The sequence below is a fragment of the Gordionus sp. m RMFG-2023 genome, chromosome 4 (genome assembly GCF_954871325.1).
Source record: "Gordionus sp. m RMFG-2023 chromosome 4, tfGorSpeb1-WG-v2, whole genome shotgun sequence".
NCBI lineage: Eukaryota > Metazoa > Nematomorpha > Gordioida > Chordodea > Parachordodidae > Gordionus > Gordionus sp. m RMFG-2023.
In genome coordinates, this window is record NC_088778.1 from 26,449,584 (window position 1) to 26,475,133 (window position 25,550).

The 25,550-nt window shown below is 28.9% G+C and overlaps 1 protein-coding gene across 1 annotated transcript; it reads left to right on the plus strand.

Moving 5' to 3' along the window:
• The first annotated feature begins 282 nt into the window (after positions 1–282).
• LOC135928162 (homeobox protein 13-like) lies at positions 283–24,241 on the plus strand. The gene is made up of 8 exons (XM_065464529.1): positions 283–422; positions 17,752–17,837; positions 18,380–18,521; positions 18,833–19,133; positions 19,186–20,495; positions 21,472–21,844; positions 21,911–22,230; positions 23,944–24,241. Exons 1-8 carry the CDS (start codon positions 404–406, stop codon positions 24,192–24,194), a joined length of 2,802 nt encoding a protein of 933 aa, XP_065320601.1. The 5' UTR covers positions 283–403; the 3' UTR covers positions 24,195–24,241.
• The last annotated feature ends 1,309 nt before the right edge of the window (positions 24,242–25,550 follow it).

The following is a 25,550-nucleotide window of genomic DNA, read 5'->3' on the forward strand; positions in this document are numbered from 1 at the left end:
TGGGGGGTGGTGGAAACTTATCATAAAAAACGGAGAAAAACTCAGGGAACAAGAATATAATCAAAAAATATTCAAAAAAATAATCAATGATGCACACAAAATTATAAAAAGGGATCTTATAAAATCCCCGAAAACAACTCAGTGACAGTTTATCTTTGCTCATCATTTTTATTCGCCCATATATTTTACCCAAAATATTTGATCATTTATCCCATCGTCAGCGCATTTAAATTCGATATTATAGGGAATTATAACATGATTTAGATTAAAAAAATACATAGCATTCGATTCACGACTCTGTGGGAGTGGGTGACAATCAATATAATCAAATAGATCATACCTTCGGGGAATAATAAACTTTCTTTGCTAAAATTATTAGCCCATATATGTTTAACATTTCTGTATGGCTGGAAGCATGAGAGGTATAAAATAAAGATTTTATCTAAATTATATTATAAATTTAGAAAAATATTAATAATTAATAGAAAATTTTCACAAAATTCACTAGGTAGAAAAGAACGAAAGAAAGAAGAAGAAAGAAAGAAAGAAAGAAAGAAAGAAAGAAAGAAAGAAAGAAAGAAAGAAAGAAAGAAAGAAAGAAAGAAAGAAAGAAAGAAAGAAAGAAAGAAAGAAAGAAAGAAAGAAAGAAAGAAAGAAAGAAAGAAAGAAAGAAAGAAAGAAAGAAAGAAAGAAAGAAAGAAAGAAAGAAAGAAAGAAATACAGACAGACAGATAGACAGAAAAATAAGGTGGTAGTGTTGTTAAACGGCTCGATTTTAGCCGATTTTTAGAAACGGCCAACTTTAGCCAGTAAAATATTACCGAAGCCTCGAGATTTTGCTAATAGATCTTCTATACCTTTGTGACATCTATGAAAAAAAAATATCTTAAGGCTTGCATAATATTTTCTAGGTAAATATAAGTTAGTAGTTTATAAGGTATATTATAGAGTTTTTTTTGGAAGATTTTTCGCTTAAAATTTTGAGCAATTTTTTTTTAAAAAAGACACATTTTTAACGACACGTTGTGTTAAAAATGGAAGGTTTTTTTTATGCTTAAAAAGTCACAAAGGATTTACTTTAATAAAACATTTTTTGCAAAAAAATAGAGTTGGAATTTTAAGGGTAAAATTTGACATAAAATCTTACTTGAGAGCATTCTCAAGAATATCTTCATTTAAGATAAAAAAATCTTGAAAAGCATTTCAAACTTCTGATACATAATAATTTCGCCTGAAAATAACAATTCGTAAATATAAATTAGATTTTATTAGAAAATGACCAGTTTTATCTGGAATGTGAAAAATAAGAAAAAATGGGGAAATGCGAACACAACCAAAAATATCGATAATTATAAGATATCCAAAGTAAGAACTCTAGGAAAGGAATTATAAGTAGAAGTGGGAGGGTTATGCTGGGGGAGGGGTTTCTATATGAAAACAATCCATTTTTATAGATTTAAAATTTCCTAAGAAATATTTGTCCATAGAGATCGCTTCATATATATAACTTAAATGTATTTATATAAGGAAGACAGGGGGTTAAGTTAGGATGATAATAAAATGTTGAACGCTCTATAAAATTAAGGTTGTAATTATTTTTCATATAAAACCTATAAATCAGAGTCACCCCTCATTCACAGTTAGCGCAGAGATCGGGCTAACTTTAAATGAGGGGTCGTACAGGAGATAGAATTTTTATACCCAATTCGGGTTTCCAATTTTTAAACCAGGCCCTGATTTTTAAAACTATGTTCGTTATATGGGCCGGCTCCAACTAAATCTATATATTATACAATGATGCAATACAGTTAATTGGGTATTGTTTAAATTTATTATTTTATAAAATGGCCCGGATTTTGTGTAAAAATATTTTACCGGATTTATAGAATATCAATTTCATGGCCCACTTCGGGTCGGTTCGAATATACGGATATGGCCGGGTTATGGATCGAATTTGCATGTCTTTGTTACCAATATATATATTTTTTTTAAGGTTTTAAATCAGTTATATCAAAGAATAAATTAATGTAAAATATATTTAATTTTTATTTTTCCTGAGAAAAATTTTCGGGGTAAAGTAAGCCATGCAACATAAGAAAGGGGGAGAGTCATGAGGTTTAGATTAGTTGAAGTCCTGTTAAATCGTTATTAAATTTAATATTTCCTTTTATTGAAAAAAATATATAGCTTATTTCATTATAATTCTTATATAACTGTAATCTTTATTTTGAAGAAAAATCTTTAAATTGTGACTAATTTTTAATTTCATCTTGAAAGATGTTTTTATGCATTAAAAATTGCTAAAGTTAATTTTTGGCAGTTTTAATTTAAATTTAATCAAAAATCTTTGTTCTTCAAACGGGAAAAAGATTTTTGCTCAAAGATTTTTTTTGAAGAATTTTTCTAAAATCAATTGAATCATTGTTAATTATACTAAAGGATAAAATAGAAATATCCTTATAAAACCTTATTTTTTTGAAGTATCTTTTAGGGTATAACTTTTAAAACTTCAATTTTCTAAATAGCTTATGAAAAATTATAGTTTATTTTAGGAATAAAAGTCTAAAGTTATGTTCTGGTTCGACTTATTTTTGATACTTTAGGCTTTCGCATTTTTTTTTAGTTTCTCTCGTTTTTTTGTTTCTTTCTTCTTAGTTTTTTTTACTATTTTTTGTTTTTTTCCCCGTTTTTCTCTCTCTTACTTTATAGACAATTTAGCCTGAGCTTTAAAGTCCGCTAAACAGCTTCTGTATAGTAATAAGTCGAACGTGGGCCCACCCTAAGATTTGGCGCGAACCCGATGTCATCACATTCCCGGTCTTACTATTTACAAACGAATGGAATATAATTATATGGGTATGCCTCAATGAGTTGAAATTGTATTCCTATTATTCATATGGATTAATATTTTGTTTCTGGGTAGAAGTTCTCCTTAACAAATTATTACTAGAAATTTTTGGTTGAAAGGTAATCATTGTTAAAAAAATTGTTATTATATTCAGGATCAGAGCCATAAAGAGAATAACTGCTCCCCCCCCCCACTCCCACATTCCATATGCATTTAATAAGATACTTATACAACCATTTAGCTAGCAACATTACCCGGAAGAGCATCTAGCCAATTTTCTTAAACAGGGGATTGACCAATATTTAACTAATGGAAGGAGGGGGGGAGGCTATTAGGAAAACTCCTGACCTCCCCCCTTTCATAAATTATTGACAGACCTTTGATAAAGTTACTTAATAAAAAAAAAATTCTTCATTTTTTGCTTCATTTTTTTCCTAAAATTATATTTAATAATCCGTCTTTGATAAACAACATTTTCTCTTTTTTCGCGATAAATATTTTATTTTTGAATTTTTGAGGCTTGTATAACTAGCTGTAGGTTTTTAAAAATAAATATATATATATATAATCACGATTTTATTTACTGGAATTTCCTACTGATGCCGCTTATATACTTTTAAGACAAATTATCGATTGATAAATCAGAGAAAAAAAATGTTATTCTATTTTGAGCTGGCCTAAATATTTCTGAATATTAAAAAAAAATTTTTATCAACTACCATAGCCATCTAATACTGATTATCATAATTAGACGCAATGGCTTCACAAACTACTATTATTATTTAGACCGAATAATTAATTACTAATAAAATTGATCCAATTTCTAAAGGCTTGGGTTTAAATTTGGAATTTAAAACTGAGATACATATATATTTTTTTTAATTTTTTTTTCAAGAAACAAGATCCCAAAATTTATTAATTGTTTGCGGAGTGTTCAAAAACTCGATTATATACGTGTAAAAATGTGAAAATATTTTGAAATTTTTTTATATGTCTATAATTTAAATAAATTCAGACCGGGCAGGACTGACCAATAATTTTTAATACGGGTCAGGCTTTTCGCGACAAATGGAAAAATGTTTGTTAGGGTAGGGCAGGATAATTTTTCCAGAAAAAGCCACGGGAAGGGTTGGGCTTGAAGAATTAGGCTCAATGCAGATCACTATTGTATATAAAATATTTAGGGGGAGGAGGGAGTGTAGGGAGATAATTTTTATTAGCTTAAGTCCAAAATTAAATTTAGATTTATGAAGTCTCAATACAATGCCTTACCTCCCCCCCCCCCTCCATTGAGCTCATGGCGATGAGGTCGCCATGAGGATCACCCTATGACAAACCCCTTGCCCCCCCATACCCCGCATGACAAAAGGTTATGTTAAAGATTGACATATTTTAAACAGCTGTGTTCCTTCGAAAAGAACGGTTAATTCAATTTGCAGTATCGCCTTTATGTTTCACTACTGATACTAAATGATGTGTAAATATTGTTATAAAAAAATTTTAAATTATGCCAATGACATTTTATATTTGGTTATCTTGTCAATTGATCAAGATTTTTTTTAATACTAGAGTTTAAGTTATAAAAGTAAAAATCGCGAATTCCTTTGTCCCTCGAGCCCCGCCCGAAATATTTTGAAAGTTTAAAATCTCAAGTGTCAACTTGCAAGACTTAATGCTTATGTTGTTATTAAACATAAACCTAGTTATTTATGTTTTGGCGCGATTAAATCAAGCGAGCACTAGAATCTGGCATGTGAGGTCATTCTTTTAAAATTATTTTTTTTGCATAAGCATCTGTTTGATTAACAGATTCCGTTTCGATAGAAAAAACTTACTGCGCATTAGGTTAGGTTTCTAACTTCTGAGATACACCTGTCATTTAAGAGAATGGCCATTATATCGGACGGGATATCATCAGCCATTTATTTATCTAAAAATTAAAAGGTTATTATATTTAATCATAAAATTTGGGACTATATAAATAATTATTTTGAATTGATAAAATTTATATTAATATAAAATAAAATGTTATTTTAAACTACTGCTATTTATATACAAAAAAAAATTAACTGGGGAGAGTATATTTATATTGTAAGAATACTAGAAGATATAAAAATAAATGATAGCAAATAGAGCTTCGATATTTTTAGATTTTATCCTTTTTACAAGTTCAGTTAAATAAAACATTATTTCCTGGTTTATATCCACCTTATAATCGCCAAAAATTATTATGAAAGTATTCTACTACCTTTTTTTGAATAATTTGGTAAAAGATATATAAATTGAAAACGACAATAGGTATAGGTATATTCTATTTCTATTTTATTTTATAACGCTTTTAAACGTAAATTTTAAGAAAACAGATTTGATTCATACCCAGGGTCAAATGATTTTATTTGATTTCAATTTTTAAACAATTATTGGTTCAATTTTTTTTTTCTTATATAAAATTAAAAAATTTAATATAGCAGAGTTTAACGTGTTTTTCAAAGGGCAAACAAAGCTCAGAGACACCCCAAGCTTGCCACATTCATTACAACTTAAATAAGGGTATTTAAAGGATAGCAAATTTAAATATATTAATAAATTGAGATTTTACCAACAATACGAAAGTATTCTAAAATATTTTTTTTAAAAAGCTATATTTTTTGCCTTAAATAAATTTATAAATTTTTTTTTTCATGCAGCAAATGCATGATTTTAAATAAAATATTAGGCAAAAATTCCAAAAACCATTAGGTATTTTAGGAATGACTTACTGGGGTCTTGTATTATTTCCAGTCTCATACCAACCCCCCTCCGGTACCTTCCCGGTCTCATACTATCCCAGTCTTCTCTGTCCTCTGTGACAAAGATGTGAGAAAGTGGACATAAAATGGAAAAGGAAGAACCTGTTTTTAAAGAAATCAGGAATAAATATAAAATTAAGATTTTTGGAGGACTTGTTATTTCTTAATTTTGTCCTTTTTTTGACCGGGAAAACAATCAGAAGTGGCTGAAAGTTTAAAAGGTATTTTAAAGCGATATACTATTATTATTAAACGATTAAACCTTGTTTTTGTTTATTACCTTTGGGCTTATGGGCTTAGTGGGAAATTTAAACAAAATTATTTGCTTATAATTTATATAATTTTAGTTTATACTTTTTTTTCTGCAAAAACATATATACCAAAAACCTGCATTTTTTAAAAAATATACACCTACCGGGCCATATATTTTAGACCCGAATATTTAAAATCGTCCTTTATACTCTCTATATAAAAATTTAAAATGAATATCTTATTTATTTCGTAATTTTAAAAATTTACGTTTATTATAGTAACCTTCGAAGTTTTCCTTCACTCTCCCATACCGGTCCTAACCGCCTCAGCGATTTTTTTAAAATAAATATTTGTCCAGAGACAATATATTATTTTAAAGGTGTAAGAAAATTTTGAAAAGCAAAAATTCGCTTGTCTTTATTATTTTTATTTTTATATATATTTTTTTTTAAATTAAAATTTAAATTAAATAATAAAAATGGTAGAAGGTTAGATTTATTTCTTTAGTTCCCAATTTCAAAGAAATATTTTTTAAAAAAAACTGTATGTTGATATTTGCTATTATTCAAATAAGAACAGTTTAGCATATAAAGGAAACGAGAAAGTCAATTGGGACACTAAATTTTCATCTAATTTTTATTTTACACGCAAAAAATTTTTTGGGGTTTATTTGCCTCGTTTTGCCAAGTTTTTTTTTAAATTTTAAAAACCCTCCTTTACCCTTGAATCATTGGAGAAATAGGTGTCCAATTAGAGGTCTGCAATTGGCGGGAAGCCCACCCACTTGTTGTTTTAAAAAAAATTTATACCTGCCCGCTGACTCGTTTTTTTGAAGTTTACCCGTTCGCCACAGCAATATTTAAAATAATTGAGAAAGCCCATCCACACCTGCGCAAATGGACGGGCTTCAGCGGGTGGGCTAAAACCCGCCCAATGCAGACATCTATATCCAATAATACGAATTCTTTTCAGTAGAGCTAGACTCCAAAGTTGTTAAAGTATTTAGACTCATGAATGTTCTATCTGTATCTAATCTAGATATAATTTTTTAAAAATTTGGTAGTGTTGGGATATGGATTCCTTAGGGATTTAGAATCTCTCATTTTTTAAATAATTTATTGAGAGTGGGTTTTCCATTTTCTTAAAAATTTGATTTAACTGGGGATTGAGTATGCATAGAGTGCCCATGAAATTTAAAAAAGTATTGGTATCTAGATACATCTTAGCCATATCTATGATATTATGCATACAATTTTATTTTACTTATTTTTTATATTAAATTTGCTAAAATTCTCTCCGAAGTTTATTCCTTTACCATTTAAACAAATGACCAAAAAATATTACCCCGAAAAATTATGAAGATTTATTATTTATTTTTTTTTACTCACTGATTATTTATTTTATAAATAAATTAGCAAACCTAACAGAAAATGTTTAATTATTTGATTTTTAACATATTTTCAATTTCGACATTATGCACACTTTAAATTATTTTGATAAATAATGCATCTGGTATTTTGGTACATTGTATCTATATTTAGATAAACTTGAAAAGTATCACTTTTAACAACTATCCTAGGCTTGAACACTGAACCTGGATTACTTTGATCTATATTTTTATTTTTATCTCTTGAGCCAATCTAACCATTTAGAAAGAAATAATGATTAAACCATATGATGGCAAGCTAAAATTTTCCTAAAGCGGAGTGCTTTTGACGTGTCCCCTCACTATAAATTTTAGCGGGCTTTCACATTGGGTCCTCATTTTACAGCCCTCCCCCACTCAACCTAGTTACCGCCTATGCCATTTAACTAGACGCCATATATCTTCCATATTTTGGCATAATATTAAAATACTTTGTCTAAAAAATAAAATATTTTTTTTACAGAATCCCTCATATTATCATTATTAAAAACCAAAACGGGGCATAAAAACATATGTCCCATTTAAGTAGTTGACTTAAGTCGTGTTTTAGTCGACTAAAGTATGGTTTTACTTTTAACAACACTCACTATAATCAACAACACTAAACATATATACAAATTACTATTTTGAAAAAAGCTCCAATATTTTAAGGAAATTTTTTTTTATTATAAAGATATCCGTGTTCTTACGACTTTGAATACAATTAGACGTGTTTTAAAAATAACAAAATTCGCGTAGACCGGACATTACGACTTAGCTCAAAATTAATTTGGTAGGCTCGATATTTTTTTACAAGAGCACAAATTTTTTTTTAGGGGGAGGTGGGGGGGGGGGAGTTGGTTGGGATTCATTTTGTTTTATTTTATATATTTTTTTATTTATATAATATGGCCTTAAAACGATCTGACTAAAACAATGGTGTGGATAGCTTAATTTTTTTTAAATTTATTTTGACGTGTTCATAAAAATGGAGGTTTGCTCAAGTAGGATATCGCAGCCTGAGTACGGTAAGCCGTAACATTTAAAATATAGGCCTGCTGTCCATGCAAACGGGGGGAGCGGGCGAAGCAGCAACCCTGGGCCGTTGCTAAATTTTGACCTCTACGCATTTTAAGGTCAATAATAATTTAAAAATATTAAATAAATTATGCTTTATATTGCTTGATTCTGTCATTCATTAAAGAGATTATTTATAGGGGGGTTTGGCAGTGTTGTTGAACGGATAACCCGATATTTTAACTAAAAAATATTAAGCTAAATTGTAAATTTGCTCATAGATGGCAAAAAGATTTGGACATCTATTAAAGAAATCTCGTGTCTTGAGTAATATTATATCTTAATTTATAATCGGCTAAATCGAGCCGTTTAACATCACTAGCTTTTTGACGAATCGGCAGATTTATTATAGCCATGAACCTCCAAAAGTCTTAGCACTAGCCCTGCATTTTAATATTTGGTGTTGTGTAATAAAAAGATTGAAATATAAACATCTTTTAAATTATCAGAAATATTGCTTCGAATTTTATAAATTCAAAACATAACAGTTAAATTAGACCCAATTTGGGTCGATTTTTAAAGTCCGATTAAGATTTTAGCCAAAATAATATTAAGTAAGTCTCAGGGTTTGACCAATAGAGGTCCAAACCTTTCTGCCTCTTTCGAGCAAAATCTTGGATTACATAATATTACTTTAGCTAAGATCGTTATCTGGCGGACATTTTTAAAAAATCGACCCAACTATTCGAGATATATATTTTAAATTTTGTTTTACCGCCAGATATCTGGCGAACTTCTGATTTTTTTTTGCCCCAAACTTCAAATGTATTTGATTTATAATCTGTGGGATGGAATGGAACCATAAAGAAATAAATATAAATATCTTTTTTTTTATACATAAACACCCCGCTATAAAGATTTTTATTTTACCTAAAATTTTAACTAAACTAACTATAATAAAATCTATTTAAATAATATTGAATTAATTTTAAATATTATTAATTTTTTACAACATTTGCGTCCTAATTATAAAATTGCTTTTTGCGAGTTTAGAAATAAAAATGTATTTTAAGTTAGGCCTTTTTTATTTTTATAAGTTTAAAATTTTGTTTATTAAAAAAGAAAATTGATATTATTAAAATGTTTTAAGACTTTTTTTCAATATATTATAATTTTTTTAAAATTTGTTTTAATGTTTTCACAGCTGAAAAAAAATGAAAAAAATTAGTCAGAAATTTGTGGTTTATAAAAACCACGAAACGAACTGTTAAATTAAGTTTTTTTTTCACCATACATCGTACCAGTGTAAAAAAAATATTTAAGCTATAAATTGTGCAAGTTTCTTTGAAATTGGAGTGAATAATTTTGCAATATGTGCTCTCAGGATATGTCCTGCCTCGTTTAACTTATTATTAAACAACCGGCTGTTTAGCCAACTATACAGCTTCGACTAAACAGCCTAAAAAAAGAGAAAAATTTACAAAAAAACTAGAAAAAAATACGAAAAGTATATATAATGCAATCAAACATTTACAAACCAAAAAAGGTTGTCCTAGTTCTAAATGCGAAATAAGTAGCATAAATAAGTAGAACCAGGAATCATTACCAGAGTTTAGAGATAGGGAAAAATTACTTGGAACCCCTAGCTTCTAGGAAGTGGAACAATTAGTTGGAACCCCTAGTTTCTAGGAACCGTAAACAGAGTGGAGCTGAATATATTCAGGAAACGGTTTCATCGGTTCTTCTAACAGAATTAGAGTAGTAATTTATAATGTTGTGATCCACTTTAAGTGTGGATTTCCCCGTAAATATTTTGTGGGTCTTTGGCTATATTAGATTTTTGTAAAATAATTTTTGGGTTTTCACTTTTTTGTTTTTTATAATACTTTTTTCTAAAAATTTTGAATTATAGTCATTATTAACTTTTGATAATTTTTCTTTCAAATTCTTCTTTATAGTAATATATATATATATACTGGAGGAAGGGGGAGGTATATTGACTTAAACTAAAATTTACGAGAACAGGCAAATATCTTACCCCCCCCCCCCCTGGCACGCATATGGTTAAGATTTATTAAAGGTGATTTTTAATAAAAAATTTTCTATTAACCTGTCAAATCTGACAGGTCATGTGATTATAAAAGTCGAATGAAAAATTTATATAAATCAGCTGCTGTAACGGCTCTTTGAGTTAGACCACAATCGCCGGAGGAGATATAAAAACACCTACAACAAAAAATAATCTATGCAATATTAATTTTAGTACTCCAATTTTATTTATTTTATACTTTTTTTCCCCTTATTTTTTAAAATTTAAATTACATAAAGTTAGGTTAAATATTGTTTTATAATTTAGGAATTAAATAAAAAATATTTATTAAATATATCATCTGGAAGTAGCATTGTTAAACGGCTTAATTTTTTTTAAATATGGCTACCACAATATTTTAGGCAAAAAATATTATGCAAGCCTGGAAATATTTGTCATAAAACCTCGAGACTTGGGTAATATTATTTTGGCTAAAATCATAACTTAAAATAGAAATCGAACCGTTCATTAATCTGAAGAAATAACAAAAATTATTTGTTCATTGATTGGTCAATTGTATTTCGAGAGTTTTGAGAAAAAAAAATGATCCAATTAAAAAAAATTTAAAATTATCTTCATTAATTTAAAGGAATTCATTATAAAAGTAAAAAATTATATTTCTTTCATCAAAAATATTAAATGAAATATTATAATATTAAAAATGATTTAATTGTAAAAAGCATGATTAGAGTAACCCTAGTCAAGAAGAAAAATAGATATATAAATAATAAAAGTTCTAATTAATAATATAATCCCTTTAATAATCTAATAATCTTTATTCATCCCATAATTACAATCCGTAAAATAAAAGGTATAAACAAAATAAAAATTAAATAAAAAATGAATAACTAATTTTACTATCACTTTATTACATGATCCCACATAATTATAAAATAATAAGACGTAAAAATTGTGAAAATGTAACGTAAAAGAAACAATTAATCATCAAAATCTCCAAAAAAATAATAATTTTCTTAGAAAAATCAAATTTTACATATCTTGTAAAATGAAATTAACCTACATCACATATAATATCGTCGTAATTCTTCAAATTTTGCATAAGAGATATTTTGTAAAAAAATATAAATTTTAATATCACAATAATTATAATAACAATTTTAATGATATCCCTAACCATCTCTTAATTTGGTCGATAGGTTTAGGAAGAATAAATGGTTACCCACTTTTCCTTCTAGTCTAATGTCATTAGCACTCTCGTAACTTACTATTCCCTTCAAATTATATAGTAATCTTGCATTGTACTCTCTCAATGCTATCCCTAGTAGAAGGTCTGTATGATAAAAATGTTATAAACTGACACAATTTAGAAAAATCAGAATAATTCCAATATTAAATCTTTTATAAGAGTAATTTTTAAAACTTAAATGCCCATAAAATGGCGCAATATTAACACTTTTCAGTTTTCAGAGTTTATAATTTAGCGTTTTTTTACATTTTTATGATTTATATATTATAAATGGAACAAGCCTAAAAATATTAATATTTTTTATAGGTCTTTTTTTCATTTTAACCTCTCAGTCCCAAAATAAGTTTAATAATATTTGACCAAACACGACGAGCTAAAAAAACAAAACCGGATAAAATTTGAAATGCGAGGCTAAGTAAAGGATTTTCTCCTCGCATTTTTAAAAAAAAAAAAAATTTTTTTTATAAGTTATAGCCCTCCAATAAAAAGTAAAATAAAATAATCATATTAAACCTTCGGTGGAGCGAGAGAGAAAAAGCAAGACTGAAAACGCTTTTGATTACATATTGCACAATAGTCATTATAGGATCGGCCAGCACACTCTCCAGTGGGAATATCTATCACCCCCCCCCAATCGGTCATTGAAAAGTATGAATACCTTTTCTATTTACAATTTTTTTTTCTGGAAATCATTTATACCAACGTTAGGCTGTAATTATTTTTTTTTATAAAAAAGAAATTTTATACGAAATCTCTTAAAGCCTTGTATTTCTAGTTTTATCCAGATGTATATATATATTTTTAAAATTTCTCTTTAATAATAATTTCTACGCTAAGCTGGGAATTGAAACCGAAATCCTGAGTCACAAACTCGGTTAAATCTGCTTTTTTGGTGATGTCAACACCGTTTGAATTATATGTCTTGAACCCGAACCTAATATAAAAAAGGGGTTGAGTTCGAGTTCAATAAGTATAAAATATTATTAAATAATTAATTTCCGATGAAAACTTCCTTAATCTCGAGTTTCGAGTTTTTTCAGGATTTTCTTTATATGGAAGGATCAAATACGAATATGAATATTAATACCACTAAAAAATATCGATAAAAACTTTAACTTCTTGATATTTAAATTAAAAAATTTATCGGTTATACATTAAAACATAGGGATGTGTACCCAAATTAGGGTTTATTAAAATTGTTTGGTTGGACATTTTGAGACCACAGACCAAACAGGGACCGCTCCCAGGGCGTTTCAGACTTCTTTCAGTGAGTTACGATCAAGTTTCCTATTATGAATTTCTGCTGAGTAGAGTTTAAAATAGCTGAACTCCAACGGGTTCCTAGTCCTAAAACATGAGCATATAATATTAACTAGAAACCTATAGAAAATCTGAGGCTTATATATGTAGTATTGAGATATGGAATTAATGGAGATTCGGAATATATAGATTTTAAATCATTTAACCGAGGACGATTTTATAATTTTTAAAATCCCATTTAACCGAAAATGTATTCCGGTAGGCGTAGAGTATCAACAATTATGCCATGAACATTTGAACCAAGTTTAATTTATATTACTTTTATTGGAAAATACACATTCGATGTCCCAATTCGACATATATAACATAGAAAAATATTTTTTAAAAAAAGCTAATCAAGCACATTTTACTATTACGTAAGTTTATGGCGGACGAATTGATAAATTATAAAAATATTTTTGGGAAAAAGATTAGTGATGAATTTGCAGCCACTCATTATCATAAATATTAAAATATAATATTTATACAGCTTCATCCATTATATTTATTTAAATTTTAAAAAAAAATATTGAATAACATATTAGACATTTATTTTTTCACTCCGATAATTTTCAAAATATAAAAATCTATAAAAAAAACCGGAAATGGTAATACAAGTTCTCCCCAAAAAATCGGGTAATATCTTACTATCCTCGTTTTTGATATATTACTTTTTATTATATCTTAGAGTCGCTTAATATTATATAATAATCTCCCCACTTCTCCCTTTACCGCTTTTATATATGAAATCCATGTGGAATCAGAATTTCTTAATTTTAAATTATTTGCTGAAGACTATTTAAATATATACCACCATGTGCAGAGCACCTATCCTATGAGTTTAAGACAATTTTCGTCATGAAATATATTAGTGATTGATAATTTATATGAAAAATCAATATAAATTAAGGTCAATTCTGAAAAAAATTCATAGTGTGAGTTACTTTATACATGCTGGAATACATTTCCGGTTAAAGCAGATTTTTTGAAATATAAAAAATGGCCTTCAATAGATGATTTGAAGTCGAGAGACAAGAAAGCAAATTTTGGTCTATATATATCAATATAAAAGTATTAAACATAAAAATCTTCCTCAATCATATTTTCCACGGATAAGGATGGGGGGGGGGGGAGGTGTTTATTGTGTATATGGTATACCCATTAATGTATATATCCTACTCGATTGGCTATTCATGAATTAAAAGTGTTTATGCATAGGAGTCAACTGTAGCGCCATTTAATGGTTTACACTTCGACTAATTGTCTTTATTCATTTTTTGAATGCACATTAATACATTTAATCGACACGCAAACTACAAAATGACGGTACCTTTGACTCCTATGTATGGACACTTTTAAGTGCATTTGATGAATGAATCGCTAATCTGCAATATATATATACATCATTTTATACCAACTCTTTTGAAAAAATTTATAGCTATTTTAAAAGGTTCCTTAACTCATTTAAATTTATCCTTTAATTACTTATTTTTTGGGGGAGAGGTTGGCGAGGTAAATTTTTTTTTATTTGCTAAATTATCAATGGACTAGGGTTAGTACTTACTAGCATATATAGTAAGTTTTTAAAATCAGGATAGGTAAATATAAGATAATATTTTAAAAAAATATATAAAAATTTTATGCCATATAAAACTAAAATTTTTGTCAACGATAATGTTGTGCCCAAAATTTGATATTTAATAATATAAAAACTAAATCATCATCTTTTTTATAAAAATAAGATGGTGGGTCCCCTTGATTAAGAAGTTTGCCTTTTGAATATGTTGCTTTTCCGAGAGGTAAAAAAAAGAGAGTCACCATTACAAAAGTAAGGTCTATTTGGCATCTTCGGTTAGCCAAACGGCAGCTTAGGGAATAGAGGCCAAGAATCACTTAGGAACTAAACTATTGGGTTTATATAAAAGCACAAAATGAATACTCTCGATTCCACTGAATGAGAAAAGATCGAACCATTGAAATATTCATCATTCACCCTTTATCGAATCAATTCAAATGAAAGGGATTAACTGATAAGTTTTTTATTCTTTTAATACTGAAACAAATAAAATTGAATAAAATGTAAATCAAACTAAACTAATTATGGATATTAAATTTTTTTATATTTTTTTATCGTAATTATTCTAATTGACTGATTAAGATTACAAAATTGACAAACAAAAATAAATTATTAAAAATTTACAGATAAATAGATAATTGATGTACAATTTACATTTCTACATTTTAGATAGAAAGGTTATTGTTGTTTCTATCTAGCAGATATACTGTAGGTATCATAATTTTAAATTTTCAACCACTAAATTGATCCTTAAATTATAAAATGTGAAAAAATACTAAACTAGAAAATTTTCTTCCTTATTTATTGATCCTTTTTTACTCGTGTTCGTTCTCGGGTCACCAATGGGAGGATCTACAGGCGTCCAAGCATTTTTAGAACATAATCTTATTAATCTTTATTCAAAAGAAAATATTCTCAAGCATTTACCTTCCCATCAGGCTTTTTATTTAATTTAAAAATTTTTTTTAATATTTCCAAAATATAATTCTGATTCAGGTCATCTGGCGCTTATTTATTTCCATTTATACTTCAAAAATACGAAGAAAAATTTAAATTGATACATCTATGCACACACAGTTGCCAGATAAGGAATTATCTATGTCTCAAAGAATGAGGAATTGATCAATTGATAAAAATGACTTCTTTTCTTCTATCCCTTTCTTGATGTCATCCACTAGTGTAATGTGTCATAAGCAGTTTAGAAAACTCAGGGTTATATTTCATTGACTCGGGCTTCTAGATAATTTTTAAATATTTAAATAAATCATTTTTATAGTGCGTTTTCTAATAGTTTGAAAGACTTACTTTTGACGGAATCGCGTATTCAAACATAGTTTCTACCCTGTAAATTTCAGGCGACGACATAAATTTCAGAGGATACAAGGTTATGGGGACCATTTTTTAAAGGATTTTTTGAAACCAAAGCACGGTCCAATATTCAATTTTTTTTTAAACACAAGCTCAGCTTCAAGGTTATATTGTAGAACTAGAGTTTAAACTAAAATATAACGTTTCATAAAACAAAAATGACGTATATATCAGCTGTAAGTGGTAACCCGGTACCACCCGACCGGTGGGAATTTAATTAATGCCCGGCAGATTACTTAGGTTGTGCCGCCTGGTCTTTTTTGTGATCATTACACTCCAAAGATATCTATACCCCCATCTCCAGCAGAAATAAAACTAGAGACCCTACCAATGACTAAAATACAAATTAATTTAATTAAATTGATATCGACTATGTATGTTGAGGTCCTCTTATTAGAGGGCCTTGATAGACTTCATATATACTATTTTATATCTGCATGTGATATTATATACCGCATAATTATTATATTTATTAATTAAGGCTAATACTCATTTTTTCCCCTTAATTTCCAAAATTAAAATACTAGAAAGGGATTTTGATATTTGAGTGATTAAATATTTATGCATAATTATGAAATATTGGTAATATTTATACCTTTTGAAGAAAAAAAAAATAAGGCCTTTGATGTAGCATTTTTAATAAAAAAATTTATTTATATTATTAACTCATAAAATCAAAAATATCGATTTTATTCAAATTACACAAAGTTCAAAAAATCCCCCCCCCCTCATGAATAACTGTCTAATTTGAACTCTTGAAAATATGATGATAACTTTCTAATTCTTCATAAAAAAATTTTAGATGCAGTATTATCACAAATGTTAAATTATTTTGAGCTATCGATCCCTACCCAACCCTCTAAATATTTGAACTCGAACTTATGAGTATAATAATTAATGCCATATTTAACATATGATAAGTAGTGTTGTAAATCGTTTCGATTTGGAGTTTTTATCCTAAAGCAATCTCCACTCACTACGAGGTTTAAACCGAAAAGATATAACGACCTTGGGGAAATGTGTTATAATAGTATTTTATTCTTCACAATTAATTTTAGATATATTTAAATGATAAAGAAAATGGAATAATAAAATAGAAAATAAATATATTATATATATATAAATTTCTAAAATATTTCTATCCAAATATTGAAATATATCGAAATCTTATAATAACCTTTAAAAAATCTGTAGTTATGAAAAGAATTTCTCAGCAGGAGACATTTTATTTGAAATATATTATACACTTAAATTGTAGATTTAGATCACTATTTTTGGTCGGAGGGGTGGAAGCAGGTTGGGAGTTTCACCCCCCCCCCACCCATCCTTCACTCCCAAGGCTATGATTCATTTTAACATATGGACTAATTATAATTTTTTATTTATTTTAAAACTTAATGAACTCGCGGAACTTTTTAAAAATTTTGTACATTATTTTTATTATATAGTATAGGGAGGAAAGGGATATATTACCTTGGTTATATAACGGAACGTATTTTTTTTTAAGTATTAAACTCTAATATTCCGTCTAGCTTAGTGAAAAACTAATAAAATGGAACGGACATAAAATCTCCCCTATTAACTCGTTTGTTTGACGTTAAGACCGGAAAACGTTATAAATCAAAGACACATTCATTATATTTATAGGTTTCGGCAATCCTAATCAAAAACCTAAAAGGCTAGAAGAAATTCCCTATATTATTAACTGTAACACTTGTATAATTTGGCACGGTTGGAACCAAGATCTTTGTCCAACAGTTGCCCAATTTATCAGGTCTTTATTGGTTAATAAGAATTTGAACAAGATAAGACTCAAAATTTTGGTCAAATTAAGGAGCTGCCCATAGACCAGTTTTACTGTATATATATATATATATTTAAAAATAATAAACAATTTATAGCTCAGATCGAAATAATCCCGTGTAAGGTATGCGGCGACAAATCATCCGGTGTTCATTATGGCGTTATAACGTGCGAGGGATGCAAAGTATATATGCTATGAAAAATATATATATCCTTTATTTTATTATTATTTATAATATATCACTTTAAAATGATAATATTATAAAAGAGTAAAGAGCCATGTTGTGGAAGGTCACAACGTGGCCAACTTGTCCTTTAAAATTTTTTTTCCTATTATGGAACGAGCATAATATAATTGGATTGATTGGCTATCGCATGAGCCCCTTTGATTGGGCTGAGTTAAACCGGTCCGGCCAAACAATTATTCTTTCGAAATATTTTTTTAAAAGTTTTATGATTAATTAATATATTTTTTCAAGAAAGGCGGGAAAATTGCACTCGAAAAAAATTCTTTTCTATAGAAGAATAAAATTTAAAATCTTTTATGGAAAATAAAAATTATTTTAAAAAAAAAAATTTCATCGAGAAAGTTCGACTTCATCCAAATTTAAATCAATAGGCTCGATAGTATTCAGACTCTAAGGGCTTTAATTACACCTATTAATTTCCAAAATGATAAAATATTCCAACATTTGTAATAATGATCATTTTTTTAAAAAATACAAGGGATTTTTTAGAAGAAGTCAGTCTAGTGTTGTGAGCTATCAATGTCCCAGACAAAAGTGCTGCATGATTGACCGAGTCAATAGAAATAGGTGTCAATATTGTAGGTTGCAAAAATGCATCGCCTTGGGCATGTCTCGCGACGGTACAATATTTTTATATTTACAATTAAGTTTCGATACACTTTTTTAACGGCTATGGACTTGCCATTTTACGCTGTCTATTTGACATGTCCCATATGATGGTTTGATATGCCCCTAGATTATTCCTAGAGATCTCTATTTTAAAAAAGGTGTTGTATAAAAATATTCGACACAAGATTTTTTTTATCAAATGGTGAAACAATATTTACGATTTTCACAAATCTTTGCGTCTATGTATAAATGGACAATTTATATATTTTACTTGAATATGAAAGATATTTCAAAAGTTAATATTATATATTCATTTTATAAGCTGTGAAATTCGGAAGAATGTCAAAAAAGCAAAGAGAGGTGGTTGAGGACGAGGCTAGGTATCATCAGGAAAAGATAAAACAAATCCAACATCAAATGGCTTCCGCAGCAATGGTCACTGGCCATTCCGTGAACACCAATGGCTCCCATCTAAGCCAAAATCACGCCTTATCCGGTCATACCAACAACAATTCTCCGAACACGTCTGCGTTTTCGAGAGCATACCCCGACGCCATTCCTCATAACTATAAGAATAACAATCCTTTGCTAACGAACGGGTCAGCGTTTCCAAACTACTATGGGTAGATATTTCATAGCACATTTTATTTGTTTAACATTTACACCTATATGTAGGTTTCCCCATCACCTTTCCGCCATGAATGTATACATGCACCATCATCATACCAAGGTTAATAGCGATCCCATTAATTCCCCTGGTTATTCTTCGTACAATCAAACCAATCACCAGTCCACCATGATGTATCATCCTCAAACCCAATTTGTGGACACCAATAACGCTTTTTTAAACCATAATAAAGCTCACGTCAATAACGGTGAATACCCCTACAAATCGAACCCAGTCCAATCAAGGGATTACAAATATAGCACGTCCAGCGAGATGCCTCACAATGATAATAATCACAGTAGCGCAATACAAAAACGTTCTTCCTACTCGTCTTCTAATGAATCCATGGATGAAAAGTCTCCGACGTACATATCTTCGATAGAGGAAAATTCCGTTTCAAATTACAGTATTAAAGCAAAAATTGGTCCCAACTCTTCCCCCCTCGAAAATCACGAGAGCTATAGAGTAGGATCAAATAAATCGACTAAAATGAATAACAAATCTAAAACCCTTATTATAAATGGATTTTTTAGCCTAAAAAATGGGGAAAGTAATGGCTTGAGCGGAACTGCACAATCAGCCATCGTTAAAAATGAACTATATTCTGTAAGTACGCACAATGTGACTAATAAAGAAGCATCAGATTACGAGAGCATGGTTACGCCCGCTTCGTTAAGTCAGCAACAAAATAGTAAAAGCTATAATGGGAACAAAAATGAATCGTTGGCTTACACCGATGACCAAGGTATAAGATTAGAGAATATTGACCTTCAAGACAATAAACGTGTTGCTGTTAAACAACTGATAAATGGGAAGAATCCTTTACCATGCACGCATTTAATTAACAATAAAAATTATGAAGATTATTGCGCAGAAAATTCGGACCAGTGTATCCCGGATATCAATGGCAAACATACTCCAATGATCAACAAGCATCGCCTATTGGAAAACAATTCAGTTAACGACTTCCCTACCTGTGATAAAGATAAAAATATGATTGGCGGGTGCTTAATGCCCCTAACCCACACTCTTAACGGGAAGAAACATTTCGATAGAGCTGTTAATGAAAGTTTCTTCGAAGTGGCCAATCCCGATAGCACGACTCATAGTATGGGGAGATTAAATTACGAATTTTTTCATCCTTACGAATACGTGGAAGATAAAATAAGATATCAAATCAAAGGTAACCGAAATTCGCCTAGCACATCCGGCTTTTTGTCAATAAGTCCGAATTCATACGATGCCAACTACAACAAAAATTGCTACTACCCGGTATTCGGTCCTAACCCTCATCAAAACTCATTGTACCCGCCAATAGGTATAATAAGTTATTATGAAAATGAATGTTATTTATTATGATATTCTACGTTTCCAGATATGGCGTCTATGAGACGCGTCCTATTCAAAGATAAAGCGTTTTTAGTAAGCATCCCGTTTCTCTTAAAAAAAGGAAAAGTGAATGAATATAAGTTAATTTAAAATGAACAGTCTTCAATTTTTTACTATGCTCCCAACAATATTGTCTTTTTCTTTATTAAAGTATCTAACATCATTTATTATTGTATTACAAATAATTTTTTCGGGTAATTTTGGGCTGGATCTCCAAAAACCGATATGATGCATCTTGAGATAGTCCTAGGGGTTATTAACTACAAATTAAATAAATGTCATTTTTTGTAGTAGGCTTATATATATAAACTAAACATTTGAGAAAGGAAGGAAGGAAGGAAGGAAGGAAGGAAGGAAGGAAGGAAGGAAGGAAGGAAGGAAGGAAGGAAGGAAGGAAGGAAGGAAGGAAGGAAGGAAGGAAGGAAGGAAGGAAGGAAGGAAGGAAGGAAGGAAGGAAGGAAGGAAGGAAGGAAGGAAGGAAGGAAGGAAGGAAGGAAGGAAGGAAGGAAGGAAGGAAGGAAGGAAGGAAGGAAGGAAGGAAGGAAGGAAGGAAGGAAGGAAGGAAGGAAGGAAGGAGGAAGGGAGGAAGGAAGGGAGGAAGGGAAGGAAGGGAAGGGAAGGAAGGGAAGGGAAGGGAAGGGAAGGGAAGGAAGGGAAGGGAAGGGAAGGGAAGGGAAGGGAAGGGAAGGAAGGAAGGGAAGGGAAGGGAAGGGAAGGGAAGGGAAGGGAAGGGAAGGGAAGGGAAGGGAAGGAAGAAAAAAAGGAAAGAAAGAAAATAATCCTTTAAACTTTCAAAAAGAAGAAAGAAGGAAAGAAAGAAGATAATCCTTTAAACTTTTCAAATCCATATATATATATGTGATTTCTCATTTCGATATTATTTCAATTGAAATTTAACTAAACAGATGAATTTTTAATCGAAACCCTGAGTGCGGCATATTCGAGAATAATAATAACTGCCAAAGATAGAAATTTCAAAAACGGCCATCACAATAACGATGACACCTTTGTAGACAAGGAAATCGAGAACGAGTCAACTTTAGTTAAAATCTGGGAAAATCTAACCTACGAAGACCGTTGGCTAGACTGCGCCGACAAACTGACCATGCTGATACAAAATATCATTGAATTTGTAAAAATGGTGCCTGGATTTATGATTTTGCCTCAGGATGATCAAATAGTTCTGTTGAAATCCAGTAACTTTGAGATGGTTTTGGTGTGGATGGCTTTGCACTTCAAACAAGAAATTATCGATTACGATGAAACTAATCTTGAGAGGTAATTTGTAATATACTTATTTGAAAAAAAAAGAAACAATATTAAATATATTTTTCTTTTTGACAGATTGAAGATTTTACAAAATGCTCATTTAAGTGATAAAGACGTGATGGATAAGTACATGGATAAATGTTTTACACCATTTAGTCAGAAAGTATTTTATCCCTTGACCAATTTAAAAAACACATCCCACTTAACTTCCACCTCTATTTTAACCTCGAATTATTATTGGATTCCCATGAAATCCTTCAAGTTAGATGGCGTCGCCGATAAGGAGAGTCTTTTCATTGAAAATGTTAGCGAAATTGTCAGCTCGATTATGAGTTTACGGTTAACCTTCTCCGAATTCGCCATTTTTACTGCCTGTATCGTTTTAGGATCCGAAGGTTATATATTATATTAATTTATTTTATTATTAGTATAAGGTTCTATCTACATTTTTCTATCATTTGAGTTTAGGTTATACATTTTAATCGCGAGCCCTTCCCGTCTCACTTTTCGTAATTTTTTTAAAAAAAGGAGAAGCTCATTGTTAATATTCTTTTAAGTCAATATCAAAATGAATTTTGAAGTCTTATAAGGGATAATAATAATATTATATCCAATGTCCATTTTAAAACAATGCAAACAACGACCCCAATTTATTTCTTACTATTATATGTCCGTATAAGTGGTTTAGCAAAATCTTTAAAACTTAAATCTTTTATAGTTTTAATTTTTAAAAGATCTAATTGTTCGGCATATTTCAACAAGAACAAAATACCTACCCTTGTAAATTATCAGATAACTTTGCCGTATTTTATATTAAAATTTTTCAGTATAAATTCGAAAAGATAAAATTTATAACTCAGTTTGACTGAGATTCACAGGGGTGAGGTTAACTCTATGCATACTGGAAATTCCGATAAAATTAGGCCTTTAATTTTCAAAAAATGCAGTTATAGAGGATTTGAGCTGCATTTATAGTAAACGCGTTATCTTCAAGTTTTGCGTTTTTTAACTCAGTGTTATCTCTACTAATTCAGTTTTAAAACTAATTTAAGATAAAGCTAAATTAGAGATAATTATTTTATATAATATTTATGAAAAATCATACCTTTTTTTTATCAAGTTCGCTATTATTTTTATAATCGTCTACATATTTTTTTTATCAACTCATTTCAAATTATGTTTTTTCATAAGTTATCATATCGTTATCATCATAATACTCCATATTTATTGGCTTTATTTTGTAATAACGCTATATAACGCAACGCTTGACAAAAGGCGTTTACTATATGGCCCAATAAAGCTTAATTTACAGTTGGCGCATTTTCCCAAGCGATGCGAAATTAATCACAAGGGAAATACAGCTAATTTCTCACAGATATTACATTTATTGAAATATACGTAAACAGTTGTCGCGATTTCATCCTTTCGCTCCTTATTTATAAACTATGCCTATGGTTGGCTGGCTCTTGTAAATTAAGCACGTGACGATTTATTTCGCAATCGCGTGAGCAAATCGCCCTCACTATAAATACAGTGTTAAGCACTTCTCTTTTTAAAAAATTTGCTTTAAAAAAACCCCCGGGTATAAGAAGTAAAGTCTTGATTTTTAAAAAAAAAACTCCTACGACATACATTTTCCATCATTTTAAAAATTTCAAAAGATATATACGGATAAAATAATTAGGTAAATACAATAATCTCTTTTTCCAATTTTTATTTTCCTAGTGGTGAACAACAAAAAAAAGAGTAGTCACACATACTAATCAAAGTTTATAAAAAAAATATAATATAACCCATAAGTAGCTAATCTCCTAAGTTTATTAAAAATTAGACTATTCCTAAGAAATTATTTTATTTTTTATTACTAAATTTTATTTTTTTGAAACTCGCATTTGATTTCTGAAAATTGTTTTTATTTTTTCCGATCTTTCTTACCCGAGATTTAATTTCAAGGATGATGAAATATTTTTTAAAGCCCTCTATTTTCTCCCCCATCTAAATTTTACAAAAAATATAATTAAATAATAGAATCCAATAACCCCAACGATCTAGGTTATATAAATTCAAATAGGAAACCTATTTATTTAATTATTTTTTTTTAAAAAAAGGGTCAGATGATTTGAAAGAAAAAATGAAAATACAAACCATGAGTGACAAGTTCTTTAAGACCTTGACCCACGAACTTAAATTCAATCACCCGTCGGATTGCGAAAATGTCTTCGCTAAATTACTCAAGATTCTAGAGAAACTTCGATCCTTATCGAAATTCCACGTACAAATTGTCAACGAATTTCGAAAAAAACATCCCAAGATACAATTTCCGGCACTGCACAAGGAATTGTTCTCGTTTGATCCCTAAAAATACAAATGACATATCCATTATAAGAGTCGTTTAGAATTATTAGACCGATCCTAGGCATATTGGGTTCCGATTATATTTAATTGGAACTAAATTGATATTTTGTATATATTATTTTTTTCAAATATCATTTTATTGTAACCAAAAAAAATATTTATAATTATAAATTATAAAAATTAATTCAACAAAATTTACAATTTATAATATATATTTTTTTTTATTAACTGAGTGAATTCTATTGTCATAAATAGGACATAATTGACGTATCAGCGTAATATTTTAAATTATACTAAATGAACTTTAGCGATATTTTATATAAGATGACAAAACAATGCAACTTTCAAATCAGGTAATAAATTCAAGGTGTTTCATATGAATTATTTTAGACCTACCTCACTATATATTATATATTTTTTTATACCAAAAACCTCAAAAAGTGATTTTTTGTTTTTAAAACAAAAAAAAATTATACTAGATATTTGAAATTATAATATAATTTTAAAAATATTTTTAATATATCACTTATTATTATTATTATTTATACATATATAATTTTTATTTTCGATGAATGGCAAAACCAGTGAAATGTTTAAATATTACCCATTTATTAAAAAAAAAATATCCTTTTCTTATACATTTAGGCTTGACTTTTAAGTCTTTTATATAGCATTTCTTTAATTCACCATTGCATGACCATAATAATACTCTTCGATTATGCAAGATGATATAATTCAATTTCACAACGGTTATTTGACCATCAAAAAGCCATCATAATTTTAATTCATTTTTTTTTAAAAACTATTATATAATATAATAGTCATTATTTATGGTATTCGTAAATTTCTTAGATAAATTTTTTAAACCATTTACAAAAATATATAATAAAATATTTAAAACCAAAACCTGTAAAACCAATCATGTTCTATATTAATTAATTAATTATTTATATATATTTTTTAAAAATAATTATCCAAGTACATATAAATTTTAATTTATATTATAATCACAAAATTTTATTTTATATCTATTATACAATATATACAATAACGATTGGGATACAAATTTTTATAATAAATATTTGGTTTTTTTTTGTAATATAGTCGAATAAATTAAGCCGCTCTGCTAGGGTTGGGGCGAAAGCGTGTTCGTCAAGGCTAAATTATTAGATTGAGTAGGCCTAAATAATAAGCGTTAGCATTGCGACTGAAAAATCAGGATTTGTAAATATTTATATTCTCATTATACAACGTATTAATCGATGGTTTAGAATTTGTTCAAGCTGCCTATCTTTGGTGGAGTGATATAATGTTCTATATCCATTTTTTTTAATTGTTCGAGCATAGATACATAAGAATA